Source organism: Mytilus trossulus, chromosome 3, assembly GCF_036588685.1.
Source record: "Mytilus trossulus isolate FHL-02 chromosome 3, PNRI_Mtr1.1.1.hap1, whole genome shotgun sequence".
NCBI classification, from domain to species: Eukaryota; Metazoa; Mollusca; class Bivalvia; order Mytilida; family Mytilidae; genus Mytilus; species Mytilus trossulus.
The window spans coordinates 24,910,226-24,925,694 of record NC_086375.1 but is presented as its reverse complement, the minus strand read 5'-3'; the positions used below and the strand labels follow the sequence as shown (position 1 = coordinate 24,925,694).

The 15,469-nt window shown below is 32.4% G+C and overlaps 2 protein-coding genes across 3 annotated transcripts; one reads left to right on the top strand and one right to left on the bottom strand.

Annotated features, from left to right (window-relative positions):
* Positions 1-233: 233 nt before the first annotated feature.
* LOC134710569 (fibrinogen-like protein A) lies at positions 234-7,442 on the top strand. Its single transcript, XM_063570944.1, has 9 exons — positions 234-354; positions 993-1,067; positions 1,214-1,285; positions 2,110-2,169; positions 2,665-2,693; positions 3,912-4,008; positions 4,229-4,393; positions 5,300-5,401; positions 7,192-7,442. Exons 1-9 carry the CDS (start codon positions 249-251, stop codon positions 7,440-7,442), a joined length of 957 nt encoding a protein of 318 aa, XP_063427014.1. The 5' UTR covers positions 234-248.
* A 1,150-nt stretch (positions 7,443-8,592) lies between these two features.
* On the bottom strand, positions 8,593-15,459 carry LOC134710870 (uncharacterized). Of its 2 annotated transcripts, none has more exons than XM_063571280.1 (3): positions 15,321-15,459; positions 10,963-11,612; positions 8,593-10,168 (listed from the first exon to the last, which is right to left on the bottom strand). In XM_063571280.1, exons 2-3 carry the CDS (start codon positions 11,609-11,611, stop codon positions 9,546-9,548), a joined length of 1,272 nt encoding a protein of 423 aa, XP_063427350.1. In that variant the 5' UTR covers position 11,612; positions 15,321-15,459; the 3' UTR covers positions 8,593-9,545. The 2 variants fall into 2 exon arrangements, with proteins under 2 accessions (XP_063427350.1, XP_063427351.1); XM_063571281.1 differs by lacking the exon at positions 15,321-15,459 and adding an exon at positions 14,211-14,467.
* Positions 15,460-15,469: the final 10 nt, after the last annotated feature.

Sequence of the window (15,469 nt, the reverse complement as noted above, 5' to 3'; positions counted from 1 at the left end):
TCTTACATGTTTTGACTTCTTTAATTGAATTACATTTTAAGGTTTATGTTGATATTGCAAGATCGTCAGTTTATTTACATCCAAGTTTTACCAACCACAGTGACAATTATATATATACGCCTAATTATAGTTAAAACACATTAAAATGAAAATAATACCAAAATCAAATCACGTTTTTTTTTCTCTATACATTCTATACGCTGTACGGCATAATTGACATTTCGTGCATTTTCTGCAAAGCATCAACGATGAAGATTTATGTGTATTTATTGTTTATCTGTACGTTTGTAACCAAAGTCATTTGGTGTGACACAGAAGCAAAGATGAAAATCTTGGGAAGTCTTACTGCCACTGGTATGTATCGAATATTTTGCTTGGTAGTGTCTTCCTTTTGAAGTCATTTGAAAATTAATGTCAATTTATCATTTGCCTTAGTATTAAAGTTTTAAGATTTTAAAAAATGTAAAAGCCAAAAGTTACATTTTACTTGACCATAGATTGTATATAATTTTCTTTATCTTATTTATAAAATATTTTTTCCAGTAAAAAAAAGATAACACTATCGTTTCGGTTTATGGTAAAGATTGGTACCTATTAAAATCTGTAAACACACTGCATTGGTTGCACTTGTCATAAGTCAAGAACCAGATAATAAGTGGCTGTCGTTTGTTGATGTGGTTCATAATTGTTTCTCGTTTCTCGTTTTTTATATAGATTAGACCGTTGATTTTCCCGTTTGAATTGTTTTACACTGGTCATTCTGGGGCCTCTATAGCTTCTGTTCGGTGTAGGTCAATGCTCCGTGGTGAAGAGCGTACTGAGACCCATAAAAGTTTACTTTTACAAATAGTGATTTGAATGGTGAGTTGTCTAATTGGCACTCATACCACATCTTTTTATACCTATTAAATAACTAATGAAAAGTAATGCTTAAATTATAGACTAAAATATTACCCTGCACATTTTGTTGATATGACTATTTTTTTTTTCAGGTACAATGAAAAACTTTGCAAAGGACACCAGCAAAACAGTCAGGATTGCCACCGAAATTAAGAATATGTTAAACGGTTTGTAATTAACATTATTACTGAGTATTGTTTCATAAAAATGAATATGTGTTCACCCCTAAAATTGTGTCCTATGTACTACATAAAATTGAGAAGATATTGGATAATGTTTGCACCTTTTTAAAAATTGCTGCTTTGTTTTACAGGAATGTGTACGTATAGCAAATATCAAAACAGTTACGAGAAGATTCATAAAAAGGTTCAGAATATCTCTACAGGTACTTTATATATTTAAAAAAAACGATGTCAGTAGTGCATATGATGCAATATATGTTTATTTTGATAAATCACGTGACAGATGAAAGTGCTAGATTTTAAACATTTCATAAGTGTTTATTTTGTGTTAATTCTATTTCATATATATTATATAAAACTACATGTATGTCATATATGAAATACCCTCTGGATTCATAGTTTTAGGATTATTAAAACATTTTAAGTTTTAAAATGTTTAAAGTAAGTTCGAAGGAACAGATGCATATTTGTATGTCATTATACCAACAACTGATAGCTGATGCATTTGGTTTAATTCTAAGTCTGTGTCAAGTTATTATTTACCAAATACCAGTACAATGTTACATACAGTCATTTTGTGCGAGTTTGACATCTTAAAGAGTCAGACAATATCAACCAAAAAGGTTGCTCTGTATTTCATTTTATGTACTTGAACTTGGTTTAGTCTTGTGTCAAAGTGTGTTTTCCAGATACTAAGTAGGTTACTATCACATGACTAGATGTGCAAAGGAATCTTGTTAGGATTTTGCAGGTCAAATCTTAGATTAAACATCTAAATCTTCATTTGACTTTGTAGAAATGATGTTAACACCTTAACCACAGCAAAAATACATCACTTCACATAATGATATAAAAACACAAGTGTACACACATTATTCATCGTAACTAATTTCGAATAAAATAATTAAAAAAAAACTTTTTAACTTTTTTAATTACAAGTGTTTATATTTTTTTGTAAATATCAAACATTGTAAGGGGTTGTATGTTGTTCTTTTTTTTACTCAGGAAGTATTCATTTGATTTGTAGACATGGAGGTGATCAAAGAAAAACTTGACAAAATACAGAACTTAGTCAGTAACATTCAATGTGAGTAAAGCGTTCACACAGTTTGCCAATATATTCGGTAACTTTAGCTACTCTTTGTTTAAAAAACAGAATATTTCTTTATAAATAGAATTTGTTCACAGTTTACAAAATTAAATAGACACTAAAATGAAGCTAACTATATTGAAATGGCAACAGAAACAAAACTAAATTTATGAGATTTTTATTACAATTATTTGAATTATTTATATAAAAATAAAACGCCAATTTCAATAATATCATCTAGAAAGCTATAATATTTGAAATCTCCTAATAATACCTTCAAGCTATTTGTTAAAATCACAAAAAAAACTGAACTCCGAGGAAAATTCAAAACTGAAAGGGATTGAACGTGGTTTTTTAGCGCTAAACCTCTCACTTATGACAGTCGCATCAAAGTCCATTATATTTACAACGATGTGTGAACTCAACAGACATAATAGGTAAGTTAACTGTTAAAGAGAAGACCATTTCAGAAATTTTCTATGTTTTATATAGGCAATCCAGATGAGATAGGAGGATGGACTGTAAGTATAGACTAAAATATAGTACTAAGTAGTTGTAGTGGTGGCTGTATTATTTTGTAATTGTTTACTTACGTTCCTTGTTGTGAGAATCAGAATGTTTTATGCTATTATATTAATATTTTTTTTAATTATCATAAGAATTGCGTTGTACGAGTAATGAAATAGGGAATTATACCATAAATTAGGGATCAATTTGAAAAGCGGAAATTTTTAACTGTGTGATACGGAATTTTATGTGTACTAAACAATGAAGTCAAATTACTTTATACACCCTTAATAATAAAAAAAAAACGTTAAGTTTATTATTATACGGATTATGCATTTATTCAGAAAGGAGTTCTGTTCAATATTTGATAGTATTAGTGATGACAAAAAAATAAGTCAAGCAGTGATGTTCGAATTAACAAACCAGTCATGGGAAGAATTTGAATGTATGATTTGACCACCAATTCAGAATAACTCAAAGAAACTGACAGCTATCATCAGGCTTTTTTATCTTAATTAATGATGTTTGTTTGTCATATTTTGGAATTTCTGTCAGATTTGCGGAATCTTCTGGGTTTTTTTATACGTCTTTTACATGTATAACAATCAGCCATCTGTTAAAGTCTGATAGGATTATAATTTGTTTAAATAGTTCTTGAGAACTTAAACTTGTCAATGATAAAGCTATGAAAAGTCATGACAGAATATGTCCAAGCCAAACTTTGTATGGCTTATATCTCGAAAGCAAGCACATTGACCTACATATATTTTTTTGCTCTTTTGATTCCTTTATTAACCCCCTATCAATATAAACGAGTGTTTTGAAAAGCTTAAATGAAGAGATAAGACGCCATTAGTTGTACACCAAAAGTATTCCAACAAGTGGGTTTTTTTTATCGATTATTGAATGTTTGTCTGTGTTGGTATCAGAGCTCCTGATATACTTTGAGAGTAGTTTCCTCAGTCCAAGTCTATATTTTTTTATATTACAATTACTTGTTCTGTATTTTGTTGTCTAAATATATACTAGAAATGAGGAGTTTTTATACGTGGTAAATTAAGTGCAGATGTATATATAAAAAAATGCTTTTAGTTGGAAATTATATTCAAATGTATAAGTTACATTATAGATTCATTATAATATCTACAATTTAAGAAATGTTGACAACAGAAAAAAATGATCGGATTTGTTCATATGGGTAATAACGCTTTTCTTTTGTTGTTTTATGTTAGGTTATTCAAAAGCGGTATGAGGGTAGTGTTGAATTCAACAGAAATTGGAAGGATTATGAAAATGGATTTGGAGACAAACGTGGAGAGTTCTGGTTAGGTAAGACAGATAAAATTGTATATACATTTCAAAGTAGGTTTATAATTTGTTCGTAATATAACGTTTTCACAGTAAATGTAAACTGTGGCGTAAAAACTCTCTGTATACACTCTGTATAGCAAACATCTTTCTTCCATTACATTAATTTGTGGATAAAACATACCTTTATTTAAAATGTAGTGTTTTGTTGTAGTCATTAATATACACATATAAATTTCAGGCAATAAGAATATAGCAAAACTAACATCTGAAAAAAATCATGAACTTAGGATAGATGTGGAGGACTGGGATGGAAACAAGCGTTATGCAGTTTATAAAAGCTTTTCAGTAGGCGACGCATCTACAAAATACCAACTCACAATCGGCAATTACTCAGGAAACGCCGGTAAATATAACAACTTATTTTGTGGTGTTAAAGATGGAGTGCTCTGTCTTCTTTTGCAAGAAAACATTGCATATATTGGCATTTGAAATAGTTATCAAAGAGTACCAGGATTGACGTGCGTTTCGTCTACATAAGACTCATCAGTGACGCTCATATCAAAATATTTATTAAGCCAAACAAGTAAAATATTCACATTTACATTACTGTTTATGGATGATAATTCACCAGCAGAATCTGCTATTTTGTAATGCCTATTTAATGGACAAGAACCATCAACATATTTTTAGCTCACCTGGCCCAAAGGGCTAAGTGAGCTTTTCTGATCACTTGGCGTCCGTCGTCCGTCGTCGTAAGGAGTTATTGTCATCAATAGTCAATTCTTAACAATTTTTTGTAAATTTTTGTTATCCTCTACAAAAATCTTCTCCTCTAAAACTATTAAAATAAATCGAATAAAACTTTTCCGCCATCATCATTAGGGTATATAGTTTTAAAAATGTGTCCGATGACCCCGCCCGTGAACTAAGAATTTTTAGATGGCCGACATGGCTAAAAATAGTATATAGGGTAAAGTGCAAATTTTGGCTCATATCTCTTAAACCAAAGCATTAAGAGAATATCTGATGCGGATAAAATTGTACATTAGGTCAAGATATATCTGCCCTGAAATTTTCAGACCAATCGGACAACTTGTTGTTGGGTTGCTTCCCCTGAATTCGTAATTTTAAGAAAATTTTGCAGCTTTTGGTTTTTATCTTTAATATTATTATAGACAGAGGTAAATTGTCATCAGAAATAATGTTCAGCAAAGTAAGATCTACACATAAGTCAACATAACCAAAGTGGTCAATTGACCCCTTAAGGAGTTATTGCCCTTTATAGTCAATTTCTAACATTTTTTTTTAGCAAGATTTTTCAGTGAAGTAAGATCTACAAATACATCACCAATACCAAAACACAATTTTGTCATGAGTCTGTGTCCTTTATCTAATATGCACATAGACCAAGGTGAGCGACACATGCTCTTTAGAGCCTCTAGTTTTTAATGTTTTTAAGATTTTGTCATAGAGATAGTCATGTGCATACATACTTGGAGTTTTAAGCTTAAAAGCTATATTTGTTCGTTAGGTTTATGATCATTGCATCAAATAAAAATGTGTAAGAGTTCCGCGGAACCCAGTGTCTCGCCTTCTTTTGATGTCAACTGCAGGTGAAACAAATATGAGAAAGACAATTAATAAAAATATTCCTCTCGATACTATCTTTTGATTGTAAGAAGCTTCTGTCCAAGTTTGGTAAAAATCAAGGATACTTCATGTATCTTTTATGTTTTAAAAACTTTAACTGCAGACTGTTATGTAATGTTAACCATTTATAAGTAAAATACGGATAAACAGGTACAAAATTTTAACAAAGTTTACTTCTATATACTAGCTTTTGGTCATAAACAAGCTTTGTCCAAGTTTGGAACAAATCCAGGATAGCTTAAGAAAGTTATTAAAATTTTAAAAACTTTTACCACAGAGTGAATGTAATGTTTCCTGGCAGAAAAACTAAGTTCATTTATTGATTTTGTTTTACAAAATTATCTTCTGGATACTATCTTGTGATCATTAACAAGCTTCTGTCCAAGTTTGGTAGAAAATCCAGAATAGCTGAAAAAAGTTATTAAAACATAAAAAAAAACTTTTACCATAGAGTGAATATTTGTGGACGCCGCCTCCGACGACGACGGAATGAAGGATCGCTATGTCGCGCTTTTTCGACAAAAGTCGAAGACTCGACAGTAAATGGTAATAATGACACCTTAAATTAGGTTTGATTACTTTTGGTAAAGAGTGGTAAAGAGACGTCAAATTTTATAAGAATAACCACTATGTTTCCGTGTAATTCTCAAAACAAAAAATTGCCCATTAGAATTGTGTTTAAATTAGTAATAAATAAACAAACATGGTCAATCTTGTTATTAGAATCTTTGGATACAATATCTAAATAAACTTATCATTGATAATTAAAAAAAAAAGGGATAATGTATTGTTTTGGCAGTTTTCAACGTAATCGTTACATGAAGACAAAATGAATTATGCATATATTCTGACTTTGTTTGTTAACATGTTAGATATTGTGATATCTAATGCAGAATCGTTCTTATTTTCGCGCTAGAATAATTTTTAGAAAAATTAAGAAACGTTCATGGTCTTGTTCTATCAACCTTTAAACAAACGAAGAGATGAGGTCGGTCCTTTTAATTATAAGATTAAATGACTACTTCAATCTGAAGTTGCCCCGAATAGAGAAAGAAAGCCATTTAGGCTGTGTCCATTGATAAACAACTGAGAGGCGAAATATAGCAATGGAGTTTTCTAACCCATAAAACAAAAACATACTGACTATCAAAAATAATGACAAAAAGAACAAACAATGTTATCCAAAACCCAGAACAGAACATAGAAAATTAAAGACTGAGCAAAACGACGAAATATATGGACTGTATATATCTAGCTGTAAAATAACATGTCGTGGTTAATATTGCATGTATTGAAATCTCGTATCATTCAATTCCGTCAGTGTTCACTTTATTTTCTTACTCATGATGATCCTGCATTCGTTGACATAACACCGTCTTATATATAGACAAAGGGTATTCTTATGATAACATTAAACAAGTTGATATTATACTTACTTCTTCGTAGATTTGTATAGATTATGAAGAACTTATTAGGAAGAAAGTGCTCGATCGTTGTTGGGGATGATACTTAAAAAGGCCGTGAAGTTTCATTCTTTCTTTTCTTTTACAGGTGACGGAATGAGCCAATTTAACGGGATGAAGTTCTCAACATATGATCAAGATAACGACAAATATAGTTATAACTGTGCTGATCATGCCCTATTCAAAGGTGGATGGTGGTACAATGACTGTTGGAAATCTAATGCCACCATTCTAAATGGGCATTACACCCATAGAAATAATACTTCTCAGGGTATTATTTATAAATCGTTTAAAAATACCTCTCTGAAAAAATCTACCATGAAGATTCGGAAAGTGTAATAACAAGTCTTACAATCAATAAATGCATGCAAAATATTGTATTTTTAGTGTTGTCTTTTTCTCTACACAATTTTATTAGATACATGTAATATGATTATATTGATGAAAATATAATTTTACAAAAGAGGAGCGAAAGATACTAGAGGGGTAGTCAAACTCATCAATCGAAAATAAACTGACAACGCCATGGCTTAAATAGAAAATGACAAACAAACAAAATTTCACAAAGTACAACATAGAAAAAAGAGACTACGCAACACGGACCATACCAAAAAATGGGGTTCATCCCCAGGGAACTGGATAGTAATCTTTAAATTCTTATTTCATGTAGTGCATTCAATGCGGCTAGTGTTTTCCTTTTTTAACAAATATTTATGCAAATGAATTGACCTGTCAAATACAGTACTTTTTAATTCTCATTTTGAAACCTTCTTAAAGAACAAAAATACAGAAAAATAGATTTGTTGTGGTTTCTTGTATGCTCTCTATGGCGGTAATCGTTATAAAAACAAGGAGATGTTGAATGAAAGAAATTTATCCATCAGACTCTAATGACGGTGATATGAATAGATATACGATGATGTGGTATGAGTGCCAATGAGACAACTTTCCACCCAAGTCACAATTTGTAAAAAAAAATATACAGAAAAATAAATTTGTTGTGTTTACTTGTATACTTTCCTATGACGGTAGTTAATATAAAAACAGGGAGATGTTGTATGGTAAACAGTTATTCATCAGGCTCCAAAGACGGGGATGTAAAGAGATATAAGAAAATGTGGTTATTCCCCTCAACATTTGATTACTGTTTCCCCGCAACATAAATTTTGATTAGTAGTGTTTCCTTTCAACATTTGATTAGTGTTTTCACCTCATCATATATATGCTGTGGTAGATGATGTGCTGTTTAGTATTACAAAGTAAATTTTGGATCCGCAATGCTCTTCAACTTTTTACTTGTTTGGCTTTATACATATTTTGACATGAGCATCACTGATGAGTCTTATGTAGACGAAACGCGCGTCTGACGTACTAAATTGTAATTCTGGTACATTTGATAAATATTTTAAAAGAGAACAACAAAACTTTTTGAGGACTCGACTAGCAACAGTTTCGAAGTGGTTTTTTTAGGGTTTTTTCCGATACATGAGTTATTTCAGCATTTGATTTGTGTTTACTCTCAACATTTCATTAGAGTTTTCCCTTAACTTTTGATGCTTGTAGTAAAATAAATAGATACTAGTCATAAAGTGAAATATTTCTTAGAGAGCAACTTATATTCAATTAGTTAAAAAAAATTGTGAAGCACAAGAAATAAAATAATAAACATTATATAATTAGAGCTAAATACGTACAAAAAAGATCAAAAATGTTTGTTAAATCTAAATACAAGAAAACACAAATTGGAGTATTTATAATGAACCGAGATAGATTGATTTTTTTTCTTTCAATTTTCTCGTTCTTCCCTTATGTTCTTATCCGTTTACAACGGTATATATTTCTGTCTCTCGCATACCAAGTCCCTTTTTTCGTTTTTTCATCATTCTCTCCGCTTAAAATTTCTTTTGATTCTATCCATTTATTTTTTTTTCTTCTCCTTGTCTACAAGCTCCCAAGTTTTACCACATTGCAGATTCTCCTTTTTGTAAAAATTAAGAAAATATAAGTCGATCTTAACAAAATGAGATATTTGGTATCTTCAAAAAGACATCAACCCAAAAACAACAAAGGAAGTCAACACTATATGTTCAATAATAAACAAGTGCCATTTCAATTACCTTATGTCAAATTCTAAATCGTTTTAAGAAAAAGTTAAAAAAAATTGGTTTTGGAATATTTAAGACATGTCACCAATTCTGCCTTCCCCAGTTACACATACAAAATATTTGGATAAGACAAATGATAATCACTAATCGCGGTAATGGAGATTAATTCGGTAAACGAATTTTGAAAGCATAAACAAAATATAAAATACAATTATTTGTGTCTGCATAAAAAGGGTAAAAACAATTTCATCAAAATTAAGTTTCATGGTCACAACATATAAAAATATCCTTAAAATCACTATTTATTAAAAATGCCATTTCAAAGCCTTCGGTATCATTATTGCTTGTAAGGAAGAACTGGAGCAGGTGGATCAAATCCAATTGGTGGTAGAGAAGCTGATACTATTTGTCGTTGGAAAAACATCCACATCAAACTTGTCATTGAAGCTCCCATAAACTGCATTTTAGTTGTTGTTGCTGGTGTTTGGAGTATGGTTATTAGCTCCCATCCTTGATTTCCCATATTTCCAATAACATTGTCCCAGTTAGTATCTATCACCATGGTAGATGTGCCAATCCCAGCTGATACTGATCCTGGAGCTTGGTATTCAACCATAGTTCCTTCATACATTGGTGTGTTGTCATTCAAACGAGACTGGGATTTCTCAAATATAAAGATTATGTTTAAAATCGATGTGGTTGAGCTTGAACCAAATCCAGTCATACCCGAGGAGGTATCAGCTGACATATCGTTAAACACTTCTATTAGACGCCATCCTGTTCCTAGATATTGATTCATTACTCCTTGCCAGTCTAATTGTAACCCCCAATTCTGATTTGGGGTACCAAATCCCATGCTAACATTTAACTGCGCGGTAAATTTCAGTGGGACAGCTTGGTACTGGTACAATTCCGGTGAAGGGTGTTGTGGTATTTCAAAGAATAAATCGACGCCATAAACTAAAAACAAACAGCACATTAAAATATATGTAAAATTGTAATATCGATATCGGAACTCCTACAACAGTTTACTACACATCCTGTTATGGGAACCATAAAAGTATTAAATAAGAAAATTTGCATTGTTAACATAAACACAATATCTTAATTCTTGTTCAGTTCCATTGAAGAATATCCTGAATTTGATAATTTGTTAATTTAATGACAACTGTTTTAATATTTGAAGTTGTTCCACATTCAGCAAACTTGTTTGTCACTTAATATAGGTGTTGCTGTTTCAGGATTTTGTGACAAATAGACAGGCTGTGAGACAAACAGATTCTCAATCTGATAGAAAAACAGATCATGTGTACCCAAGCTTCGCTAACAAGCACAGCTTAGACACATATTGTTGTACCCCCACTGGTTCGGTTTGTGTAGTTGTCAATCTTTAGTTTTCTATGTTGTGTTTTGTGTGTTGTTGTGTGTTTGTTTGACAGACAGACAGATGCTCAGTCTGATAGAAACACAAATCCTGTGTACCCGAGCTTCGCTAAGAAGCACAGCTTAGACAAATATCGTTGTGCCCTTACTGGTTTGGTTTGTGTAGTAGTCAATCTTAATATGTCTATGTTGTGTTTTGTGTGCTGTGGTGTGTCTGTTTGTCTTTGTGTTGGTTTTTTTTTCTCATTTTTTAGACATGGCGTTGTCAGCTTATTTTTAACTTATGAGTTTCAATATCCCTTTGGTATATTTCGCCTCTCTTTCGTATAAGCAGTATATTGGATAGAATTCCTAATTTTAATTGTACTCACTTCTGCTCCTCGAATGCAAGTGACCCTGTCCATAAGCCATACCACTCCCTACTCCCATAGTCTGAGGACCGTACATATTTAGATCTTGTGGAGGTCTGTAACATCCGGTGATTTCTATACAGCGCAGACGACACCCTCGACATGCGTAGTCGTTTATCATTTGATACAAATGCTGAGTTTGCGTCTGTGTTTGTGACGATGTATGGGACATAGAATGAACTCCAGTAAGAAAGGTTCCAGATTCAATCGATGATTTTATTACTTGCAGCGAAAATCTTTCGTCTGGTTGGAATTTTGGTTCATTTTTTCGGAATATTGCCTGTGCACGAAGTGTTGTTGTAGATGACATGGTCATAAATCCCGATGATTGAATAGATCCCGGTGTTAGCTGGAAGGACAAAAGCCGGTATCCAAGGTCATACATCTGTGTGAGATGCGGTACATATGCATTTGGATCTGATGTAGCCATTTGCATATTAGGGTTACTAAGGAATGATAAGTTCATTTGAATAGTAAAAGGAATGTCTATTCTAAGGAATTGGTAATCACATGGAATGCCATTGTAGGGAGGTTGCGGAGGCTGAACAGGCTGTTGTTGTAAAACTTGCCCCTTATTAGAGTGTCCATTTTTGCTTGAAGTAGTACCCATTCTGAAAATAAAAAATAATAGTTATGCGCCGCAATGAAATTTTAAATCTATGAAAAATTATGCACTTTTTCACCAAAAAATATAAAACATTGTTGTCTTTTTTTCCCTTGAATACTAATATAGCTTATAACCTTTATACTATAAATACATACACTTTACGGAACTTCTATTTAGTTCGTCAAACTGAATTTACATGCGGGTAGTTTATCCCCATTAGAATACGAATGTTGTTTACAAAATAAATGAGAAAAGCCAAAAAATAAAATAAAACAACAAGTTTGATAGTTATTAGGGTAACTATAACTTAACAAATATAAAGTAAATGCTATATTTTAAAAGAAATTAAAAATATAACTATAGTATATCATGCCGTAACTAATTCTTAATGCTTTATAATTCAGATAGTTATTGTGACAGCTTTAGACAACTGAATAATTATCAACCGGTAAAAAAACAAAATCTTCAATTGCCTATGCTTCTAATAATAATAATCTTTATTTGTCATATAAGTAACATTATATTTGTGACATAAACAAAAGTAACAACAACAATAAAATAACTGAGTTGAACACACACACATATCTATATGTATACAAGTAAAATAATGCTGTAGTTGTTATTGAGCTACATCATCGTTATTTGTTTGTTCCTTGTTATCTGACTGTTGAAATAAAAATTAAACGATCGAAATATTCCTTTTTTATTTCATATACTTGCAATCGGAACCGTTTGTGGTCTCGAGGTGCTAGTTACCATAGGCGGATCCAGGGGGCCATGAGGGCCGGGCCGCCTTTTCGTGGGAAAGGTCCGGGTTCCCTTTTCGTGGAGAAAAAATGGTTGCTTATATAGGGAATCACTGAAGCGTGACTGGAGCGCCCCTCCCCCCTTTACAAAAAGTTATGGATCCGCCACTGGTTACTGATCCACATCGTCATCATCACATAACTTCGGAATGTCTTTCCACCTGGCTATTATATATTATACTTGTTTCAAAGCATCTAATGCCTTTATGTGTCATACATTGTACATAAAGGCATTAGTTTCTTTGGTCACACAATTACATGTATTATATCGGTGGAAAGCTACGATTAGGGGGTAGTTTTTGGCGTCACGGTTTAACGCTGGTACACAAGAACTTAAAGTCTGACGGAGCTACATATACTGAATGATATTATATGTTCATCCGTATATTTGAACGATTAACAACATTACTGAATGGACCATATACTGATATAATGTGCATCCGTATATTTGAACGATTCACAACATTACTGAATGGACCATATACTGATATTATGTACATCCGTATATTTGAACGATTCACAACATTACTGAATGGACCATATACTGATATTATGTGCATCCGTATATTTGAACGATTCACAACATTACTGAATGGACCATATACTGATATTATGTGCATCCGTATATTTGAACGATTCACAACATTACTGAATGGACCATATACTGATATTATGTGCATCCGTATATTTGAACGATTCACAACATTACTGAATGGACCATATCAGTGGCGGATCCAGAGGGGGGGTTCCGGGGGTCCGCACCCCCCCTTTATTTTGGCCGATCAATGCATTTGAATCGGGATAATTTTGCACCCCCCCCCTGCACCCCCCCTTTGCCCTGGGCTAGCACCCCCCCTTTCGAAAATTCCTGCATCCGCCACTGCATATACTGATATTATGTGCATCCGTATATTTGAACGATTCACAACATTACTGAATGGACCATATACTGATATTATGTGCATCCGTATATTTGAACGATTCACAACATTACTGAATGGACCATATACTGATATTATGTGCATCCGTATATTTGAACGATTCACAACATTACTGAATGGACCATATACTGATATTATGTGCATCCGTATATTTGAACGATTCACAACATTACTGAATGGACCATATACAATACGATGTCAAACCTTCACCAGAGACATCTCTGCCTTCACTGACAGGAAAATAAAACCAATAAAAATGTATTGTAATTACAGTTTTTGCCGGAAGCGGGGATTATGAATCTAGAATTGCTTTCGCTCTTAGCGTCAAATAATGTCCATTGTACAACGACAACTTTAACCTATTTAAAGTGAAAAATACATGTTTTTATCGTTATCTGATCGAAAAAGACAAGAAATTATTGTAAATTAATATCAAGGATTCTACAAGTAGGTATTAATTGTAATGAGAAAGGAATATTGACAAAAAATAAATAAATGCGATAGTTTAATATTTGATTCATATACTTATTTACTTTTACCTAAAATGGTTTCCATTTACGAGAGCCACATAATACAATGGTATAATATATAATTGTCTTTTTTTACACAAATTGATAATTGGATGGAGAGTTGTCTCATACATTGTCACTCGTATATACAACATATTCTGATATCTAATTACTCCAACTTATTACAGTTACGAAAGAGATGATGCGTCTAGGCCCTTTTCAGTTTAATGAAAAATAAATGTTATAGTTTTAGCCCATTATGTAAGCCAGCTCCCTCGGGTATCGTCTCGTATTAATCTAATACATTAGAAATTTATCGGCTGTCTAGGTGATAAAGTTAACTTACCTGATACGATTGTTTTGGATCGATGCTTTACATATCAACAGGAAAATGATGTATTATCATAAGTTAAAAGGTGTATCGGGTATTTTTACACAAATAACATCACTACATACATGTACATGTATGTGTACATGTATGTTTTCAAAACTAAATGAAAGACTCCTCTGTTATTTTAAATATATTTTTAATACGGTCATTGCAATAATGTGACGTGTAAAATATTTCCCACTGGACGTTTAGGCAGACAACACTGAATCAATATCTGCCAGTGCTGGGATCTGAGACATACATACAATGACCGTATTAAAAATATATTTAAAATAACAGAGGAGTCTTTCGTTTAGTTTTGAAAACATACATGTAGACATACATGTACATGTATGTAGTGATGTTATTTGTGTAAAAATACCCGATACACCTTTTAACTTATGATAATACATCATTTTCCTGTTGATATGTAAAGCATCGATCCAAAACAATCGTATCAGGTAAGTTAACTTTATCACCTAGACAGCCGATAAATTTCTGCTGGGACTCGATCTATTATATATTAATAGAATGTTGATCCAAATGATGTTTATATACAGACGTGTTGTGTATTTTCATACCCGTAGCCAGGGGGGTTCGGACGACCCCCCCCCCCCCCCCCCCCCCCTTGAAAACAAATAAGCACTGTTAAAGTCGATGTTCTGTTCGAATTATGACTGTTAAAGTCGCGTTTGTGAGTCAAACGAACCCCCCCTTTGGAAATTCTTGGCTACGGGCCTGATTTTTTTATATATAATACCCAGACTAGTGTAATCTTGTATTTGATTCCAGTGAAAATCTTCTAAATTGTACGGTCTCCGAAACGTGATTGAATCTTTTATAAAAAAACAAAATCAAGAGAAGCTCTAGCAGTTGTATTGCTCGACCTCCGTCGATATGTACTCTAAAAGTTTCACAAAAATATATTGTCGTATGTAATGCCAGGGTAATAAAGGCCTGGAAATGGCTATTTCCAAATAACGTAATGACAGTTCATAATCAATTGCATACAATGTATAACTATTGATTTATGTACATAGACACTGCATAGTACAAAAAAACTAGATAATCTTTAGCTTTACTTACATCCGTGATCCTCTAGTTCCGCTTCAGGAACTGGTCAGTTAGGTCACTTATTTAGGAGTGTGTAAAAAGTCGTTTATAAATATAAACCACGTGACATAAATTTGTAAAAACTAAAAATAGCGCATTCAATAAAATAAACAATAATTTAA

Coding starts and splice junctions, on each gene's coding strand:
- LOC134710870 (XM_063571280.1), bottom strand. CDS start 11,611: ATGGGTACTACTTCAAGCAAAAATGGACACTCTAATAAGGGGCAAGTT. Junction 10,169..10,962: donor CTTGCATTCGAGGAGCAGAA/GTGAGTACAATT, acceptor GTTTGTTTTTAG/TTTATGGCGTCGATTTATTC.
- LOC134710569 (XM_063570944.1), top strand. CDS start 249: ATGAAGATTTATGTGTATTTATTGTTTATCTGTACGTTTGTAACCAAA. Junction 355..992: donor GGGAAGTCTTACTGCCACTG/GTATGTATCGAA, acceptor TTTTTTTTTCAG/GTACAATGAAAAACTTTGCA. Junction 2,170..2,664: donor CTTAGTCAGTAACATTCAAT/GTGAGTAAAGCG, acceptor TGTTTTATATAG/GCAATCCAGATGAGATAGGA.